The sequence below is a fragment of the Onychomys torridus genome, chromosome X (assembly GCF_903995425.1).
Source record: "Onychomys torridus chromosome X, mOncTor1.1, whole genome shotgun sequence".
Lineage (NCBI taxonomy): Eukaryota > Metazoa > Chordata > Mammalia > Rodentia > Cricetidae > Onychomys > Onychomys torridus.
The window spans coordinates 7,127,701-7,144,284 of record NC_050466.1 but is presented as its reverse complement, the minus strand read 5'-3'; the positions used below and the strand labels follow the sequence as shown (position 1 = coordinate 7,144,284).

The window sequence follows — 16,584 nt, the reverse complement described above, 5'->3', positions numbered from 1 at the left end:
CTCACACAGACATACACGCAGGCTAATAAACATAAAATAAAGATAATAATAAAAAAGAAACTAAAGAATTTAAAATAAAATAAAATGGTAAAATAGAAGTTATACCACCTGTAAACTTTTAAAACAAAAAGTGTATCGTTATGCACATAAGTGTTATAAAAGTACAAAAATATACATTTAAAAGATAATATATTAACTTTAGAAAGTAGACTTTGGGGGATGCTGTGAGGTAAGCCTTAGTATATCTAACTTTGAATTGTGTGTATGGGTATTAGAGAATTATTATCACCACCCTCTATATTTAGACAAGGTCTCACTGTATCACCCCAGCTGGCCCTGAACTCACTGTTTAGCCCAAGCTGGCCCTGAATTTACAATCTTCTTGTCTCAACCTCCTGAAGGTCTGGGACTACTACAGGCATGCACCACCATGCCCAGTGAAACAACTTTTAAGTAAGACTAAAACATTAACATCTGTTAAATTTGAGTCATAGTTACTTAACTGTCTATTGTAGTGTGGATCCCCTCCCTTTAAATATGTTTCTAATTTAAAAAATCTTAGCCAGGTATAGCAGTGCACACCTGTAAAATCCCAGCATGACTAAACAGTAAGATCGCAAGTTCAAGGCCAGCCTGGACTAAATATCACTGTCCTGTGTCAAGAAAAACAATAATAGTTAATAAACATATAGAGTAAAACTTAGGTGTGAAATTACCAAATAAGATAACTAGTAACTGTTGCTCCTAAAGTAATTTCTCTAGGTGACCAAAGCTAAAAGAGACGCATGTATCCAAACTGTAACTAAAAACTTTTCCAAAATTCATCTTATTGGAGGTTCTTTCTCTGTTTTATGAACTAAAACAAAATTAGTTCAGATAAAATGTACAATTTTTCTTTTTTTATCTGCTCTACCTGTATGTGTTTGCTGTGAATTAGCTTTCAAGATTCAGGTCAGTCTTGCAAGATATACAAATATGTGACAGCCAGAAAGCCAGTCTTGAAGGTTTGCGGATTTTGGCATCATACAATTTTGATATGATAAACAAAAGTTTTTGCTGTAAATACATGTTAGTAGTACTTTAAGATTTGGAGAGGTTGGGATTGGGGGGAGTTGATTTTTGGTAAATATTATCTTGGGGGCTTTGGGAGATGGTTCAGTCAATAAATTGCTTGGCACACAAGCATTATTACCTGAGTTTCAATCCCCAGCACCCACATGAAAACTTTGGGCATGGCAGTATATGCTTATTGTCCCAGAGCTAGGGAGGCAGAGACAGGTGGATCACTGGGGCTTGTTGGCCAGACAGTCTAGCCTAATCAGAACTCCAGGTTCAGTGGGTGAGCTTGTCTCAAAAATAAAATGGAAAGTAATTGAAGAAGACATCTCATGCTGACCTCTGGCTTCCAGTGTGTACCTGCACACAAGCATGCACATGAATGTGTACACATGGACATATTAAAGACATCTTGTCCATGGTGCTTTAGGTATCTCAGCAGAGAATTGTCTCTGTGGAACGAAAGCTGATCAGTTTGCATTCCCTTGGGTAAATACAGCTGCCCCTTACAAACCACCGTCCAGTGCTATGGTGCACGTGAAACACTAGCAGAGTGAAAAGCACATGAATACAGTTTTTCATTGATTCCCATTCATTTGCTTGTAAACATGAAGGAAGGGAGGGAGGGAGGAAGGAAGGAAGGGACAAAGTGGAAATTGAGGACAAACCTCATATCTCCTTTCCAGATCTGTGTCCATTGTTCCACCACCCAAGCAACTCAAGTCTTCATCTGCAAACCCAGCCAGAGCTAAGTGGTACTGCAGCAGCCACTCAGCCAGGCCATGACATGGACATTTCTCTACAGATTTTATCATTGCATTAATCGTCCACAGATGATCTAGTCATCTATGGTTTTTAAGGTTTATGGCCTCTTTATTTATTTATTTTATTTACAACTAACTTTTAATTCCACTTATAATTGCTTTCGTGTGATACAAAGTGAGGCTGTAAGTTGGCTTTTTTTTTTTCAATTTGCACAGTACTATTTATTAAGCCATCTCTTCCTTCTTGAAGCTTTTTGTGATGATTCCTTTATTTGCAGTGATTATCTCTCAGAGAGAGGGATGTATGTATGTCAGCCACCTTGGAAGCTTTTCAAAACCATGGACACCTTAACTACCAAAGCTTTGGGTCTCCCTCAGATTAATTCCTGACCTGTTCTGAGAGCCATTCACATGCCATGTGCTCCCCTCACATCATCAAAGTTTCTCTCCACATCTGCTCCCTTGTTTTTCTTACTGAAACAAGAATATATTCAGTATCAGTGAAGTAAGTTTCTGTTATCAGATTAGGTATCCCTTATCTGAAATGTTTAGGGCCATAAGTGTTTCAGATTTTGGAGTTTTTCTTTTTTTTCCAAATTCTTTTTCTTATTTACAAATTTTTTTTATTCATTTTACATACCAACCATAGATCCCCCTTTTCATCCCTCCTCCTACTCCCCCCCCAGCCACCTCCACCCATCCATGCCCCATCCCCTCCAGATTTTGGAGTTCTTCTGATCTGTGATTATCTGCATAGATTTTACTAGCTGAATATCCCTACCCTAAAATTTCAGTATCTAAAATTTCAAAATATTTCAGATTTTGGAGCATTTTGACTTTCAGATTTTAAAATTAGGTATGATCAGTATTATTGGTGAAATTATTAAGGCCACTCCACGTAGTTAAAAGGGAGGTTTATTTTGTGGGGTAACTTACAAATGAAGGGATAGGTTGTAGGGTCTGGCAAAGGTATAGCGCAGTCCAGCGGTGTTCTCTGGAGAACTCTGCTCGGTCTACCTCCAGCATCCAGGGTCCCAGAACCAAGAGAGAGACCTCCTCCCGATCCTTGGTCTTCCGCTTCCTCCTCTGCCCTGCCTTGTGGGCGTGACCATTACCGAAGCCTCAATGGGGGTTGGAACTTCCAGGCCAATGCTGGGATGGCTATCCACTACACAGTATGTACTTTAGATAGCTAGAAAATAATTCTGCAGCACCCATATTGTCTGTTGAGAAAATTCTATTTTGTGTTTTATGAGTAATGTTCAATAGGCTTTGGTTGAAATTGTTGTAATTTTATTAGTTCTATTTTTGTATAGGCAGGATTAATCTGTTTTTTAAGTTAAAAATCAAAGCTCATGTATAATTGTCTTTTTCTAAGATTGTAGAAACAGACACCATCAAATAGCCTATTTCTGTGCAGAATACTTTCCTCAAACTAGCAGCAATTTAGATGTCACTCAGGGAACCAGGCAATTCATGTCTTTATATGGCATTGCACATGTGAGATATCATTTAGAAGCTTATTCTCGCTGCAGGTCTTTTGCAAGGTGAGATATGCATGTACTTCTGAATTTCCTTTTCTTGTGTGTATCTAGAACTAACCCTTGTGTTGACCGATAGAAGAACAGTGTTCCCTACATACATGCATCAATACTCAGAAAGAAATAAAAGATTATATGTAATAAATAACCCTAAATTCAGTGAGTCAGTAGCATCTTTTTTAAAACTCTAGAACTATTCTCAAGTTGCAGATATGGAATATTTATAGATGAAATATCTATCGGTAAGTAACCCATTATGATATTCAGGTAGATAGACTTTAATCAAATTTTACTTTATTACAAATAACGTAAGTTAATTCAGTAAACTTTTACAAATAGTTTATAGAGATTCTGTCATTTAATATAAATAATGAGATAGTTTCCAAAACTATGGATATTTTATTTCAATGGTCCTGAGACTGTGTAATCAATCTAATATACATAATGATACAGTTTCTAGAACTATGAGTATTTTATGTTAACCACCCTTAATATTATAGTAACAGATAGTATCGTGTGTATGCTAGTGTGCGTGCATACCTGCATGTGAGTGTGTGGGGGGGGGTATGGTTATACATGCACATGTGCTCTGGTATGTGCACTCCTGCGCAGAGACCAGAAGAGGACATTAGGTGTCCTGCTTTATCTATCTGCCAGACCAATTGACCATCAAGCTCCCAGGATCTGCCTGCCTCTGCACCCACTCCCCCAGGAGCTCAGGTTACAGCTCTTACCCACTGTCTTAGTTCTGGTTATCATTGCTGCAATAACACCATGACCAAAGCAACTTGGGGTTGAAAGGGTTTGTTTGGCTTATGTGCTTCCATATCATAGTTCATCATTGAAGGAAGTCAAGACAGGAACTCAAACAGGGCAGGAATCTGGAGACAGGAGCCAAAGCAGAGGCCATAGAGGGGTTCCTGACTACTGGCTTGCTCCTAATGGCTTTCTCAGTCCATTTTCTAGTAGAACCCAGACCACTTGCCCAGATTAGCACCACCCACAATGGGCTTGGTCCTCCCCAATCAATCACTAATTAAGCAAATGCCCTATGGGTTTGCCTACAGCCCCATCTTTATTTAAAATTTTACAAACAAGTACTAAATTTCATTTAGGTAGTATTTGATACCATTGCAGGGCAACAATTAAAATTGTTTTAACACTTTTTCTAAGCCTCTAATAGTACTGAAAACTTTCAGTTTCTATCCTCAGATGTTACTTGTATTTTCAAATATACTTTTGCTTAACCTATTCTTTATTCAACCTGTTTGTGCACTTTCTGAAATATAGTGCTCACTGAAACTGAGTGCCTACTATATACAAGCAAAACTCATTGAAATGAAATTCAGCCCAATCAAAAATCTTTATGCTTTTTTCTCATCCACGTTGTTTTTTATTTTTACAATTTCTTAAAATTACAATGTTATGTCATTTCTCCTTCCCTCTTCTCTAACCCTTTCAGATCTCTACCTCATTATTATTGTTACATCTATGTATAAGCACCTAAGTGTATAAATACACTGTGTCTGTTTAGTATTGTTTGTATGTGCATGATTTCAGGGTTAATCACTTGGTTATCTAATGATAACCAGTTAGGGTTATCATTAGAGGAAGACAAGTTTGGCCTCTCTTGACAATCATTGGTTGTCTGTAATTAGCGAGGTAGAGATATGAGAGAATGATATAACATTTTAAGAAACTGCAAAAATAAAAATTAGAGAAAACAGCATGAAGATTTTTGATTGGGCTGAATTTTATTTCATCTAGGGGTATGGTCCTATGACATTTTCCTCATCCATGTTGGCAGGTCAACTGGTGTTGTCATTATTCAAGTCTTGCTAAAGCAACCATATTGTTGAGATTTTTTAGGTATAACTTCTGTGTCCTATCTAGAAGATAATACCTTACAGAAGATATCTTGGTCCTCTGGTTCTTAAAATACTTTCACTTCCCTCTTCCACAATGTTCCCTGAACCTTAGGGTGTGGGGGTTGTGTTGTAGATATATCAGTTGGGGCTGGGCAGCCCATGATCAGTTGCTGTCTGAATTTTAGCAAGATGATGCTTTCTGTAATGATCTCTGTCTACTGCAAAAGAAGCTTCTTTGGAGGGTGGGGTAAAGCCACATATGTGTAGGTATAAGGGGTTTTTAGAATCCCACTGGATCTGACCTGAAAGCTTTCTCCTTGAGGACTAGCTTTCATGGTACTGGAAAGTACTTGACAAACTGTCAAGAGAGGGATGCAACCAATAATCCTACCCGATTGTGACACCTATGAGCCACAGTAATGACCAGCATGGCAAGATGTCTCTAAAGGTGCAATAGCGACATATTTTAGTAGTAACCAACAGCTTTCTAATTGGACTTTAAGGCCTGATCAACAGGGAAAGCATGTCTGCTACTTTAAACCTAGGCAGTTCTCCAGGGCTAGTGAGATCATGGGTTTTCAAGGAGAACCTACTTTACTTTAACCAGTATAATTCCTAACCACATTCTAAATACTTAATGCTTTTTGACATTGATTTTCCAGCCAGTGGCAGCGGCCTAACAAGTTTTAAGAAGTATTCTAGGCTGGATGTGATAATGCGCACCTTTAATCTCAGCACTTGGGAGGCAAAGGCATGTGGATCTCTGTGAGTTCAAGGCCAGTTTGGTCTATGTAGTGAGTTCCAGGACAGCCAGGGGCACATGTAAGACTCCATCTCAAAAAAAACAAAATGTAGTAGTTGTTGTCATTATCATCTAGGTGCCAAAATGGCTCTGTTGGAAGACTGCAGAAGCATTTGGACTTTTTTTTAAAAGTCCACATTCTATAATAGAAACATACCATAGATTCTTGGAGTTTGGCACGACAGCCTTTTACACATTCAGACAATGGCATTCTGGTTCTGTGTACAGCAAAAAAATATACAGACACTGGCCAAATTTTTGCAGTTTCTCTAAAGATACCTCCTCTCTAGATTGCAATGTACAACGTTCCTTCCACTCTATGACTGGAAAAAGGCCAATCATGCCCAATTTTTTCTTTTAAACATCTCTTCTTCCCCATCTTCTTTGTCCATCTATCTTTTCTTCCTTTGTTCATTCAACTACTTGGAAATATTTACTGATTTCTGACTTGCCAAGCGATAAGTGCCTCCTCCTTAGAGCTTACTATTTGAAAACCTTATGTATGTTCAAGAACAGTTTGCTCCTTTCAATTTTAACCTGCAGATGTACAAAGTCTTTTACTCAGAAATTTATCAAAGTGACACTTAGGCACCTGGGTTTAATACACATTAAGCTCTTACCATGTTTATGTCAAAACTCAACTGTGGCCATTATGCATGCCTTGAATTTTTATTGTGTATACATAAAGAAAATGATAGTGTTTTAATATTTTACATAAATGATTTACTCTTAGATATGATTTTCTTTCACACTCAATACTATTTTTTACTCAGTACTATTTTTTTATGTGTGTGGCTGTTTTGCTTGCATGTATGTCTACGCAGCGCATTTGTACATTGCCCCAGAAAGCCAGGGGAGGGTGTTAGATCCCCAGCAACCTGAGTCTCAGATGGTGGTGAGCTACCATGTGGGTGCTGGGAATTAAACAGGTCTTCTGGAAGAGGAGCCAGGATTCTTATATTTCTCCAGCAATGTCCCCATGTTTGATGCATGTGTGTGTACTTTATTGCATTGGAGTATTAAAGGTACTTCATGTGGTAAATAAACCACAGTTTACTTCTTCATGCTTTTCCTGATACATCCTTAATTGTTCCCAGTTATGACAACTGAACATCATTGTATATATGTTCCTATGTATATATTCACATGCTTCTGTAAGAGCTGTACCTTATACTTTCTGGGCCATATCATCACATGTGCACCCTCTTCCTCTATCAGAGTGTGAAGTGGATGAATCTGCTTTAAGTCAGTCCCTTTAGCCAGGCTATCAAATTCTTAGCTTATATATTTAGTATTTAAATTCTTCCCATTTTTATCTAAGCAGTGATACTGGGTGGTCTCACTTTTATTAGAATTTTATTAATTCATTTGTTAGCAGAGATTTAAACATAAATGAATACAGCAAATATTCACTTTTGAAGTAACAGACGTATTTTTTTGACATTTCAACACAGTGCCCAAATTGATTTATTTTTAAACATATTTAAAATTAGTATCAAGTGTCTAATTTTTATTAACTCTTTAGTGACATGGAAAACAATGACACTTCATTCATTTTGTTGTTAAATCCATGAACTTCACTTAACTTTATAAACATTGTTAAAGGTGTTAGCTTAACATTATATTCTGAGAAGATTCTACATATAGTTCTAAAATCTAGGGACAAATGTAAGCTTTTCTCTTTGCCTTGAACTATTTTATAATGTAAGCAAGTGAAAGATCACTTGTAAAGACCAGGGTTTGGGACATGCTAGGGCTTTGTTCTATAATTTTACTGATCTCAGGAAAGAAGACGCTCGCTTACGTCGTCATTTCATTAAGTACATTTGCCTCAGTTACCCTTAGTATTGCACTGAGTTTTGGCTGCCGCAGATAGATCGTGCAGGGAATAGCCTGGCTTAAATTCTGAAGTGCTCTCACTCCTGCTTGCTTCACTCTGAAATCTCCTCAAGAGAAGTTGACACATGATTTTGCGAATATTACTGGACATCAGGAAATACATGACTGGGTCTAAGCAGCTGTTGAAAGAGGAGAGAACCAGCATGATCTCATTGGTTTTGTGAATGATTTCCTTCCAGTAGCAAGAAGACATGTTTAGCTGTGAAGAAATGTAGATGAATCGAAAGGCATGATAAGGCACAAAACATATAGTAAAAATGATCAGTACGATAAAGGAGTTCCGGGCTGTTGTGGCATATTTGCCAGAATTAGGAAATCTTGACCTCTTTTTAGAAATCCTCAGTAGATTCTTGCCAATCTTCATATAGGAGAGGATTATCAATAGGAAAATAAGCCAGAACATTACCACAAGAACATAGTTAAAAATTGCTTCTCCCTTTGCATTATGCCTATCTCTGTAATGGAAACACATTGTGGAATTGTGCCCTCCTTTCTTCAGCGTCAAAATGATCATAGTTAAAAATCCAGCAAGAGCAACTGTCCATACTATACAGCAAACATAAATACTCTGCTTGGTGGATATTGCCCTCCTTTGTTGTATAGACCGATTAATTTTTACATAGCGATCCAAACTGATAAACCCAAGCAAAATAATGCTAATGTACATGTTCATGTAAAATAGTGTCCCCACAACCTTGCAAAGAATCACACCTAGTGTCCATTTATTTTGGTTGATGTGATACATTATGCGGAAAGGGAGGCAGAAGATGAGTAGAAGGTCTGCAATGGCCACGTTAAGTAGATAAATTTGAATGGAATTTCTTTTGCGGTGGATGCCCAGAAATACATAGAGGGCAATGATGTTCCCAACCAGTCCCACGATGAAAATAACAGAGTAGAAGGTTGCTAACACCATAGATAGTTGTTTTTCATCCATTGGACAGCTAGTAATATTTGGCATTCCTGAGAAATTTTGTGAGGCTTGCTCACTGTAATTAGTTATAAAGTGCATTCCATAGGAGGAACAGGGCCAGCTGTCAGCTGAAGTAGTCGTCATCATTACAGGGACTTCTCAGTGTCTTCTGTAGCTATCAGAACAGAGTACTAAATAACATGTTCTTCATAGGTACTTCTTTATTTCTTCATATTTTCCTACAGAAGAATGCCAAACATTGAGTCATTTGCTGTGATAATAACAGCTACTTTAACACAAAGCATAAATAAGGATTTCATTTCAGACCTTATTTGGGACGATTTGTGTGTAGTAGCATTATTGCATCACAAAACAATAGTAAATACAGTAGGATCTCTGACCTTCTCTGTTGCTATAATGCATGTACAGAGTTCATTTCATTTATTATACAAAACTAAATAATTGAGCCATATGAGCATCATTTCTTAGCAATATTGTTATGGGAGTAGAGATAGTACAAAGAAACAGCAGCTCATATGTTTCAAGGATGAATATCAATTTCCCCTAAAGGTGCTTATTGCAATGGGTGAGCTAGGTCCCCTGCTGACCCTGCTCAGCTTCAAAAATGCTTCCTGTCCTGCCCCTTCCCCTTATAGTTAGCATCCATTCACTTTAACATACATGGCAATCCACATAAGCTGTAGTGATCTCTCTTTCCACAGTGAGAATAGAAAAGAGGATCCTAAATTTCTTCCTTCACCTAAGACCAATATAGGGATATTAAAATTACTTACCTATGCAAATATACAGTTACCAAAACAGACCAAGGCTGGTACCTGCCTCCTTTCACAGACTCCTATAGCCCTTCACAAGAGAATACAGTGATCATATAAAACCAGACCAGATAGCAGCCAGTAAACCACTCCCTCCCTTGAAGCATAGGGCAGTAATATAAATGGGAAGCAGTACATGGAGCCCAAGGTTAACAGAGGTTAACTAAATTAAACTATAATTATGCCCTGGATTATATCATTTGATATTGTCACCAGAACCTTCTAAGTAGATCAATTCTACTTGGTCCCAGTGCTACGTGCTATTGGACAATTCTCAGGCATTTGGCAGTTGGGACCTATTATATATGCAAGGAGAATTCAAGCAGGTCTCCTCACATTCCTTTCTTATAGTAATGGCTCTGTTTTTCTGTAAAGGCCCCTCATAGGTGTAACATAAAGACTTTATAGCAGAGAGCAAATGAGCTGGCTCAGTAGGGTAAAGGTATGTTCTGCCAAGCCTAATTACCTAAACCTGATCTCCAGGACCTACTTGGTAGAAGGAGAGAACTGACTCCACAAGTTGTTCTCTGACCTCCAGATGTGTGCGTTGGCACATTTGTGTCACACATCATACATACATACATAATACATAAATGGATGTAGTTAAAATTACATACTTCAAAGCAGGGCTTTCAAAATCATACCTAACTTCATAATCAAGGACAAATGACCTTTTTTAAGCCTCTATTCTAGTTTGTAAAAATGCAAAGCTTTTATGTGAAACACTTAACCCTGATACATAGTAAGTGTTTAAAATAGTTTACTTCAAGCCTAGGTCTTGTAGCTCAGTGATAGAACACTAGTCTAGTATGTGTGCATACCCTGGTTCAGTTCCCAACACTGAAAAAAAAGCTAGCCTTTAAAAAACTAGGTGCCTTGCCAGACAGTGGTGCACACAGCTTTAATCCCAGACAGAGGCAGGCAGATCTCAGTGAGTTTGAGGCAGAGTGAGATCCAAGACAGCCAGGACTACACAGAGAAACCCTGTCTCAGGGGAAAAAAAAACTAGGCACCTAATGATCAATCTAAACATTTAACATTTGAGTAAGTACTGCTTAGATATTAAGACCAATATTAACAACATTGGATATTAACAATATTAAGATAGAGACCTTGCTCTCAGTAAGCATTTTTAGAGGAGTGTGTTCAAGCCCTAAATGCAGTAATAAAGAGTAGTTTTTTGGTTTGGTTTGGTTTGGTTTGGTTTGGTTTGGTTTGGTTTGGTTGAAACAGGGTTTCTCTGTGTAGTCCTGGTTGTCCTGGAACTCTAGACCAGGCTGGTCTTGAACTCAGAGATCTACCTGCCTCTGCCTCCTGAGTGCTGGGATTAAATGCATGTAGCACCACTGCCCAGCTATATAGAGTAGATCTTATTATGATAATTAATTTCTTCTTGTTGTCATTGTTTTATGGTACTGAGGACTGGACCTATAGCTTTACATATACTAGGAGAATATTCTACCATTGAGCATGTCCCACCACCGCAATTTTTTCAATTTCTGCTTCCTTTTTTAAATGAAGCATTTTTGTTAGTATGCAGAATGTATTTCACTATGACGTTTTCTCTCCGTGTGTCATCGTACTTTGTTGACATTCACCCCACCACACTCTCTTGCTTCCCTCCTTCAGTAGGACCCTCTGCTTTATTGTCATATGGATTGATAAGTAAATAGGCAAACAGATATTTAACTCTATAATCTACATGAAAGAAAATATGCAGACTTTGTTTTTCTTCACCTCATTGTTCCCTTCCTTAGACCCATTCTTTTCCCACATCATCCTCCTGCTTTTATGTCTTCTATATTCTTTCTATGAGGAGAAATGTGCAGCATTTGTCTTTGCTTAGTTCATTCTTGATTTGATGTTATAGAGAGAGAAGAATATTTGGAAGAATGAAGCCTCTCTTAAAACTATTTTTGGTTAAGTACAGGCTTTTAATAGAAAGTAGCATTCAGCTTTAAATTTTGACAGAGTGAAGGAGTTGGTTCCAAGGAAGAGGAAGTGGCTGGTGAGGAGGAAGTTCTGTCAAGCCATCTTGAGAACTGTCTCCACAATTTAGGACCATGGAGGGAAAAACAGAGAAGGATTGGGCGGAAGGAATGAAGGAAGAACTGAGGCGTGGCTGTGCTGTGTCTCAGATGCAGTAAGACAGATTTCACAATGTAGAAACATGCAGGCATGTTGCTTGTGATCCAGCATCTTAAAATGAAGAGACAATCTAAGAAGGGTAGCAGGTTGCTGACAATGCAACATGCCCTGCCAGGAAGAGCACTGAGGCTCACGTGATATGAGTAACAGTTCAGGAAGCTGGAGTGACTTGGAATACTCATCTATAAGTAGTTTTTTTTCCTGGTATATTGTAAAGCCCATTAGGATCAAGAACCAACTCTGTTTTTGTTTGCTTTTGTGTCCAGGTACTTAGCACAATAGATATTACTGAATGAAAGAGGGAATTTGTGAGAAGTAGACATAAAGTGTTAAAAGTACAAGTACTGAATTCACAAAAAACACAGTTCCCTGTGCCATATCAGTGATATATTACAGCCACAGAAAAAACTAACCCCAACCTTGGTTTAACCCATAAATCCGTAGTGTTTTAAATGAAAATAGTTACTGTGGACCTGGATTATGTCCCAGGCTAATAGTCTCCCCTGTATTATCAATTTTTAATCATCCTCAGTGGTATGCTTAAGAAAGGCCATGCACCAAACAGGGAGAAGTGGGATTCAAATTTTGTCGTAGGGATAAGTTGAAAGAAATAGGCACCTTAACCTATAGATGAGAGTGTTTTGCAAGGCCACGGGAAGAGGGTCTCCCTTTCTTATTCATGTCTGCAGAGAGCAAAGCAAGGGCCAGTGATGGAAAGTGCAGAGACAGCTGATGCCTCTTTGTGAGTAAATGCTTTTGTAGACTAAAACAGTCTTAGCACTAGCACTTCAAAGCTGTACCACTCCGTAGGAGGGATTCTCTGTGGTTCTCAAATCTGTGGATGAGCATCCCCTTGAAGGCTTTTTAAAGATACCAATGTCTGGCTTCTTCCCAGATACCCTGTATAGTTTATCTGGAATGCGCTTTGTACACTGGTTTCTTTTAAAAGTTCTTGGGAGGTGTCCAGTGTAGAGTCAAAATTGAATTGAACTAAATGGTCAAATGCCTAATTAATCATTATTTAGCACTTGCTGTGATCCAGATGCTGTTTGAACACATTATATAATTTCTTTTATATAGTCTTTATACGTGAGGTAACGAAAAAGCCATAGGTAGGATCTTTACCCATAACCTCACAGCTCTTAAGTGGCAGTGCCCAAGTTGGGACTCAGCTCTAATTCTGATAACCCCTGAACCTCCTCAGTAAACCTCACTCCTATCATAGCTGATCACCATTTCCTTATTAATGTTGAATTCTATCAGCCAATAGTAGTTTGGCATGATTCCTTTACTACTATCTACCTTGGTTGTTTTAGGAAAAGATTGTACCATCTAGCTTTGCTTCTTTGAAAGAGTTTTTTCCATTTGCTATAACATATAACAGTATGTAAATAAGTCCAGATTTCATAGAATCAAATCATTGATCAGAACTTTCAGAATTATTTCTAGGCCAAAGAGCAATAATCAAGTTGTTTCTAGGAAAATAATAGCACAAAGAACATATCCTCAAACCATTTCCTCAATTCTAATATGCAAATATAATTAATAAATTAATAATGGTTAGACAAAATAATTAATAAGTCTTTTGAACTGTGTTAGTGTCAAGTTAAAGGAGAATACAGCAAAAGCAGTGTGTTCAACAGCCATAGGCACTGGGCTTTAAGGCTCATGTATGTCTGTAATTACAGCTTCTTGGGAGTCTCAGGCAGGAGAATCACAAGTTCATAGCAATGCTGTCTAACTTAGTGAGACCCTACCTCAAAAGAACAAGTTGAAAGAGGATCCGGAGCATTTCTAAATAGTAGAGCAGTTGTTTAACAAGCACAAAGCCCTTTTTTACTGCAAAAGTAAAAAAGTAATTAAGTTAGCTATACATCAGCTAGTGTGTTGGTGTTGTTCACTCATTATTATTATTATTATCATCATCATCATCATCACCATCATCATCATCATCATCATCATCATCATAAAAATGTTTTAGTTTTTCCAGACAGGGTTTCTCTGTGTCACCCTAGCTGTCCTGGAACTCTCTTTGTAGACCAGGCTGCCCTCGAACTCACAGATCTGCCTGCGTCTGCCTCCTGAGTGCTGGGATTAAAGCTGTGAGCCACCATGGCCACCCAACTTTCACTAATTAGAATTAGGAATTAGTTAAAATTAATTAAGAATTAATGTTTATTCATATTTCAAAGGCTACTTGTTTGATTTGTTAAGAATTTTCCAGAGAAAACAATAAAAATATGAATATGCTCTGTTCGCTGTTCGCATAGTGGACCTGACTTGTAAGTCATACAGTAGTCACATTCATTTTCTAATAGCAGGTAGTGTTTGTTCCTCAACGAATTTCGTTCTTATGTTTGTAACCCTGTGTGAGCACTTATACCCCCAAGTGCCACCTTCCTATCTCTCCCAGTTTTTCTTTAGTGGCTGCAACCAAGTAAATAGCTTTTTTTTCGGGGGGGGGGGGGAGTTCGAGACAGGGTTTCTCTGTGTAGCTTTGCACCTTTCCTGGCTCTGGCTCTGTAGACCAGGCTGGCCTCGAACTCACAAAGATCTGCCTGGCTCTGCCTCCCAAGTGCTGGGATTAAAGGTGTGCACCACCACTGCCCAGTGAAAATAGCTTTTCAAATATAATTTAGGTGTTGTTTCTATCAATATCATGTGTTGAAATACATAACTATTTGATAATAGAATGATAAAAATGACTGAATATGTTCAGGTCATGCTGTTGCAGTAATTGCTGCATACAGAACAATAATTGAAAGCATGTTACTTGGGAAATAATGAGATTAGCAATATATTTAGTTTTGTTATAAACTAAACTGTCCACTTTTAATTTTAATTGTTTGAATTCATTATTTTTGAAAAGTGCATTGTGGTTTCTTTTCCTTTTCTTGAGTCTTCCCTTTATTCATTCCGAAACACAAAACTTAAATTTTAATTGGTCTGGTAAGTTCCATAAGATATTAATACTATAATAAAAATATTTGATTCAAGTACAGCTACAAATCATTGTGATACTATACAATGTCATATAAATGATATGATTATATTGTTATTAAATATCCTATCCAAAAAGACAGAACTTGTTTGAAAAGCAAGAGGAGGTGTTGCCCAAGCAGTTTACTCGGTGGCTCTAAACAGCAAAGATTTGCTAACATCACAGTAGCAGAACTTCACTTGGAACACTCAGCTAATCAAGGTTTGACTATACAAAGGCTCATGTATGCACTTTAAAAGTACCAGAGCATACATACTTACAGTTGAGGCTTTCGTCAAGTACAAGGAGTAAAGGCAAAGCTCCTTCGAGTAGGCTGTGACAGCTGGGCTCTTCCATCCGGTGATGGTGCAATTGCTCGAGTTCTCTTCTTTATATTCACATGTGGTGCAGTTGTTTTTCCCCTTTTCCTTCTTTTCTCAGTGTGACAGCCCTGGGGCTCCTTTTGAAGCTATGAAAAGACCCCACTCTGAGCAACAGCTTCAAGCTGAACTCCAGGAAATGACATCTTCTCTATATGTGCCTTCTATCTTAAATTAGGGAGTGCTTCGGTCATCTGAACTGCCAACAAGCTATCCAGTACAAGCAGAAATGAGCAGATTCCCCTTTCCTAAGAAATGAGGAGTGATCTGCTACATGGATTTTAGAATTTCTGTCTCTTCGGAATTCATTCTAGAAGTTGCTTCTTTCTGCCCTGAATTGTACTAACATTGGTGATAACCTTTTTACTCTTCAGTTTTGCTGAAGTTTTATTTGGTCTCTACATTTTATTTTAGTATACTTTCATGGATTTATTTCTTAAAAGGGAGGACTAGGTGGGATTGGCAGTGCTATTCTCTCCTCATGACAACAATAAACTTACCCAAGTTAACTGGATCGGTCGCTCCTACTTCCAGGAAGATGTGACAAGGCTCTGCAGCCTCCATTCTGGTCCCAGTCCACTATTTAACCACCATCAATTCGTCTGTGTAACTGCTGCCCTGCACTTGAGTGTCATTTCCCCTTTTGCTGGCTGTTTAGAACATAATTGTCATTCTGCAGCTTTGTTTAAATAGTGTTTAACTCATTGGGCTTCGTCTACCGTTTAAGTATTTCTTGGCATATTCTTCTGAACATCATATTCTCCAGAGCTTTTAACTTGTTAAGAATCTAATACACAAGACAACAATTTCACATTGCTAGAATAAAAATACTTTAAAACTCTTACTTCCCCCTGAGAATCTCTGAGAAAGAAGATGCTTACTGTATTTGTCGGGCAGTATTTTTTTTCTTACTGTGGTAAGTGACACATACCACTGAATTTACCACGTAACCAGTTTTGAGTGTATCATTCAGTGGTGCTAAGTGTACTTCTATCATCACGTTGCAAAATTGGAACTCCAACACATTATGCACTTATTTTCTCTCCCCTAGTCTCAACATTAGCAACTTTGATTCTGTGACATTGAGTAGAATCATACATAAACCTTTTGTGACTGATTTACTTTACTTAGCCTACTATCCTTGAGGTTCACCCATGCTATAGCGTGTAACATCATTTTCTTCATACTTAAGGTTATATATTCCATTGGCTGGCTATATTTCATTTGCTTCATTCACTTATCTTCTAATGGGCATGTAGGTTGTCTCCACATATTGGCAATTCTGAATACTGCTGCAACAAACATATATATGCAAATATCTCCTCAAAATCCTGGCAGGATTTTTCATGACTAAATGAGTCATAAAGTTCTTTTTATCTCCTAAAATACAATATAAACAC

The 16,584-nt window shown here is 37.9% G+C and overlaps 2 protein-coding genes across 19 annotated transcripts in view; one reads left to right on the top strand and one right to left on the bottom strand.

Moving 5' to 3' along the window:
* Positions 1-16,584, top strand: part of Cask (calcium/calmodulin dependent serine protein kinase) — a 340,650-nt gene that overhangs the window by 199,076 nt on the left and 124,990 nt on the right. The window lies entirely within an intron of this gene.
* Gpr34 (G protein-coupled receptor 34) lies at positions 7,382-15,769 on the bottom strand. Of its 3 annotated transcripts, XM_036175435.1 has the most exons (5): positions 15,685-15,769; positions 15,086-15,273; positions 13,582-13,663; positions 9,638-9,707; positions 7,382-9,082 (listed from the first exon to the last, which is right to left on the bottom strand). In XM_036175435.1, the coding sequence occupies exon 5, from the start codon at positions 8,988-8,990 to the stop codon at positions 7,863-7,865; it is 1,128 nt and encodes a 375-aa protein (XP_036031328.1). In that variant the 5' UTR covers positions 8,991-9,082; positions 9,638-9,707; positions 13,582-13,663; positions 15,086-15,273; positions 15,685-15,769; the 3' UTR covers positions 7,382-7,862. The 3 variants fall into 3 exon arrangements, with proteins under 3 accessions (XP_036031328.1, XP_036031327.1, XP_036031326.1); XM_036175434.1 differs by lacking the exon at positions 13,582-13,663; XM_036175433.1 differs by lacking the exons at positions 9,638-9,707; positions 13,582-13,663.

Coding starts and splice junctions, on each gene's coding strand:
- Gpr34 (XM_036175435.1), bottom strand. CDS start 8,990: ATGATGACGACTACTTCAGCTGACAGCTGGCCCTGTTCCTCCTATGGA.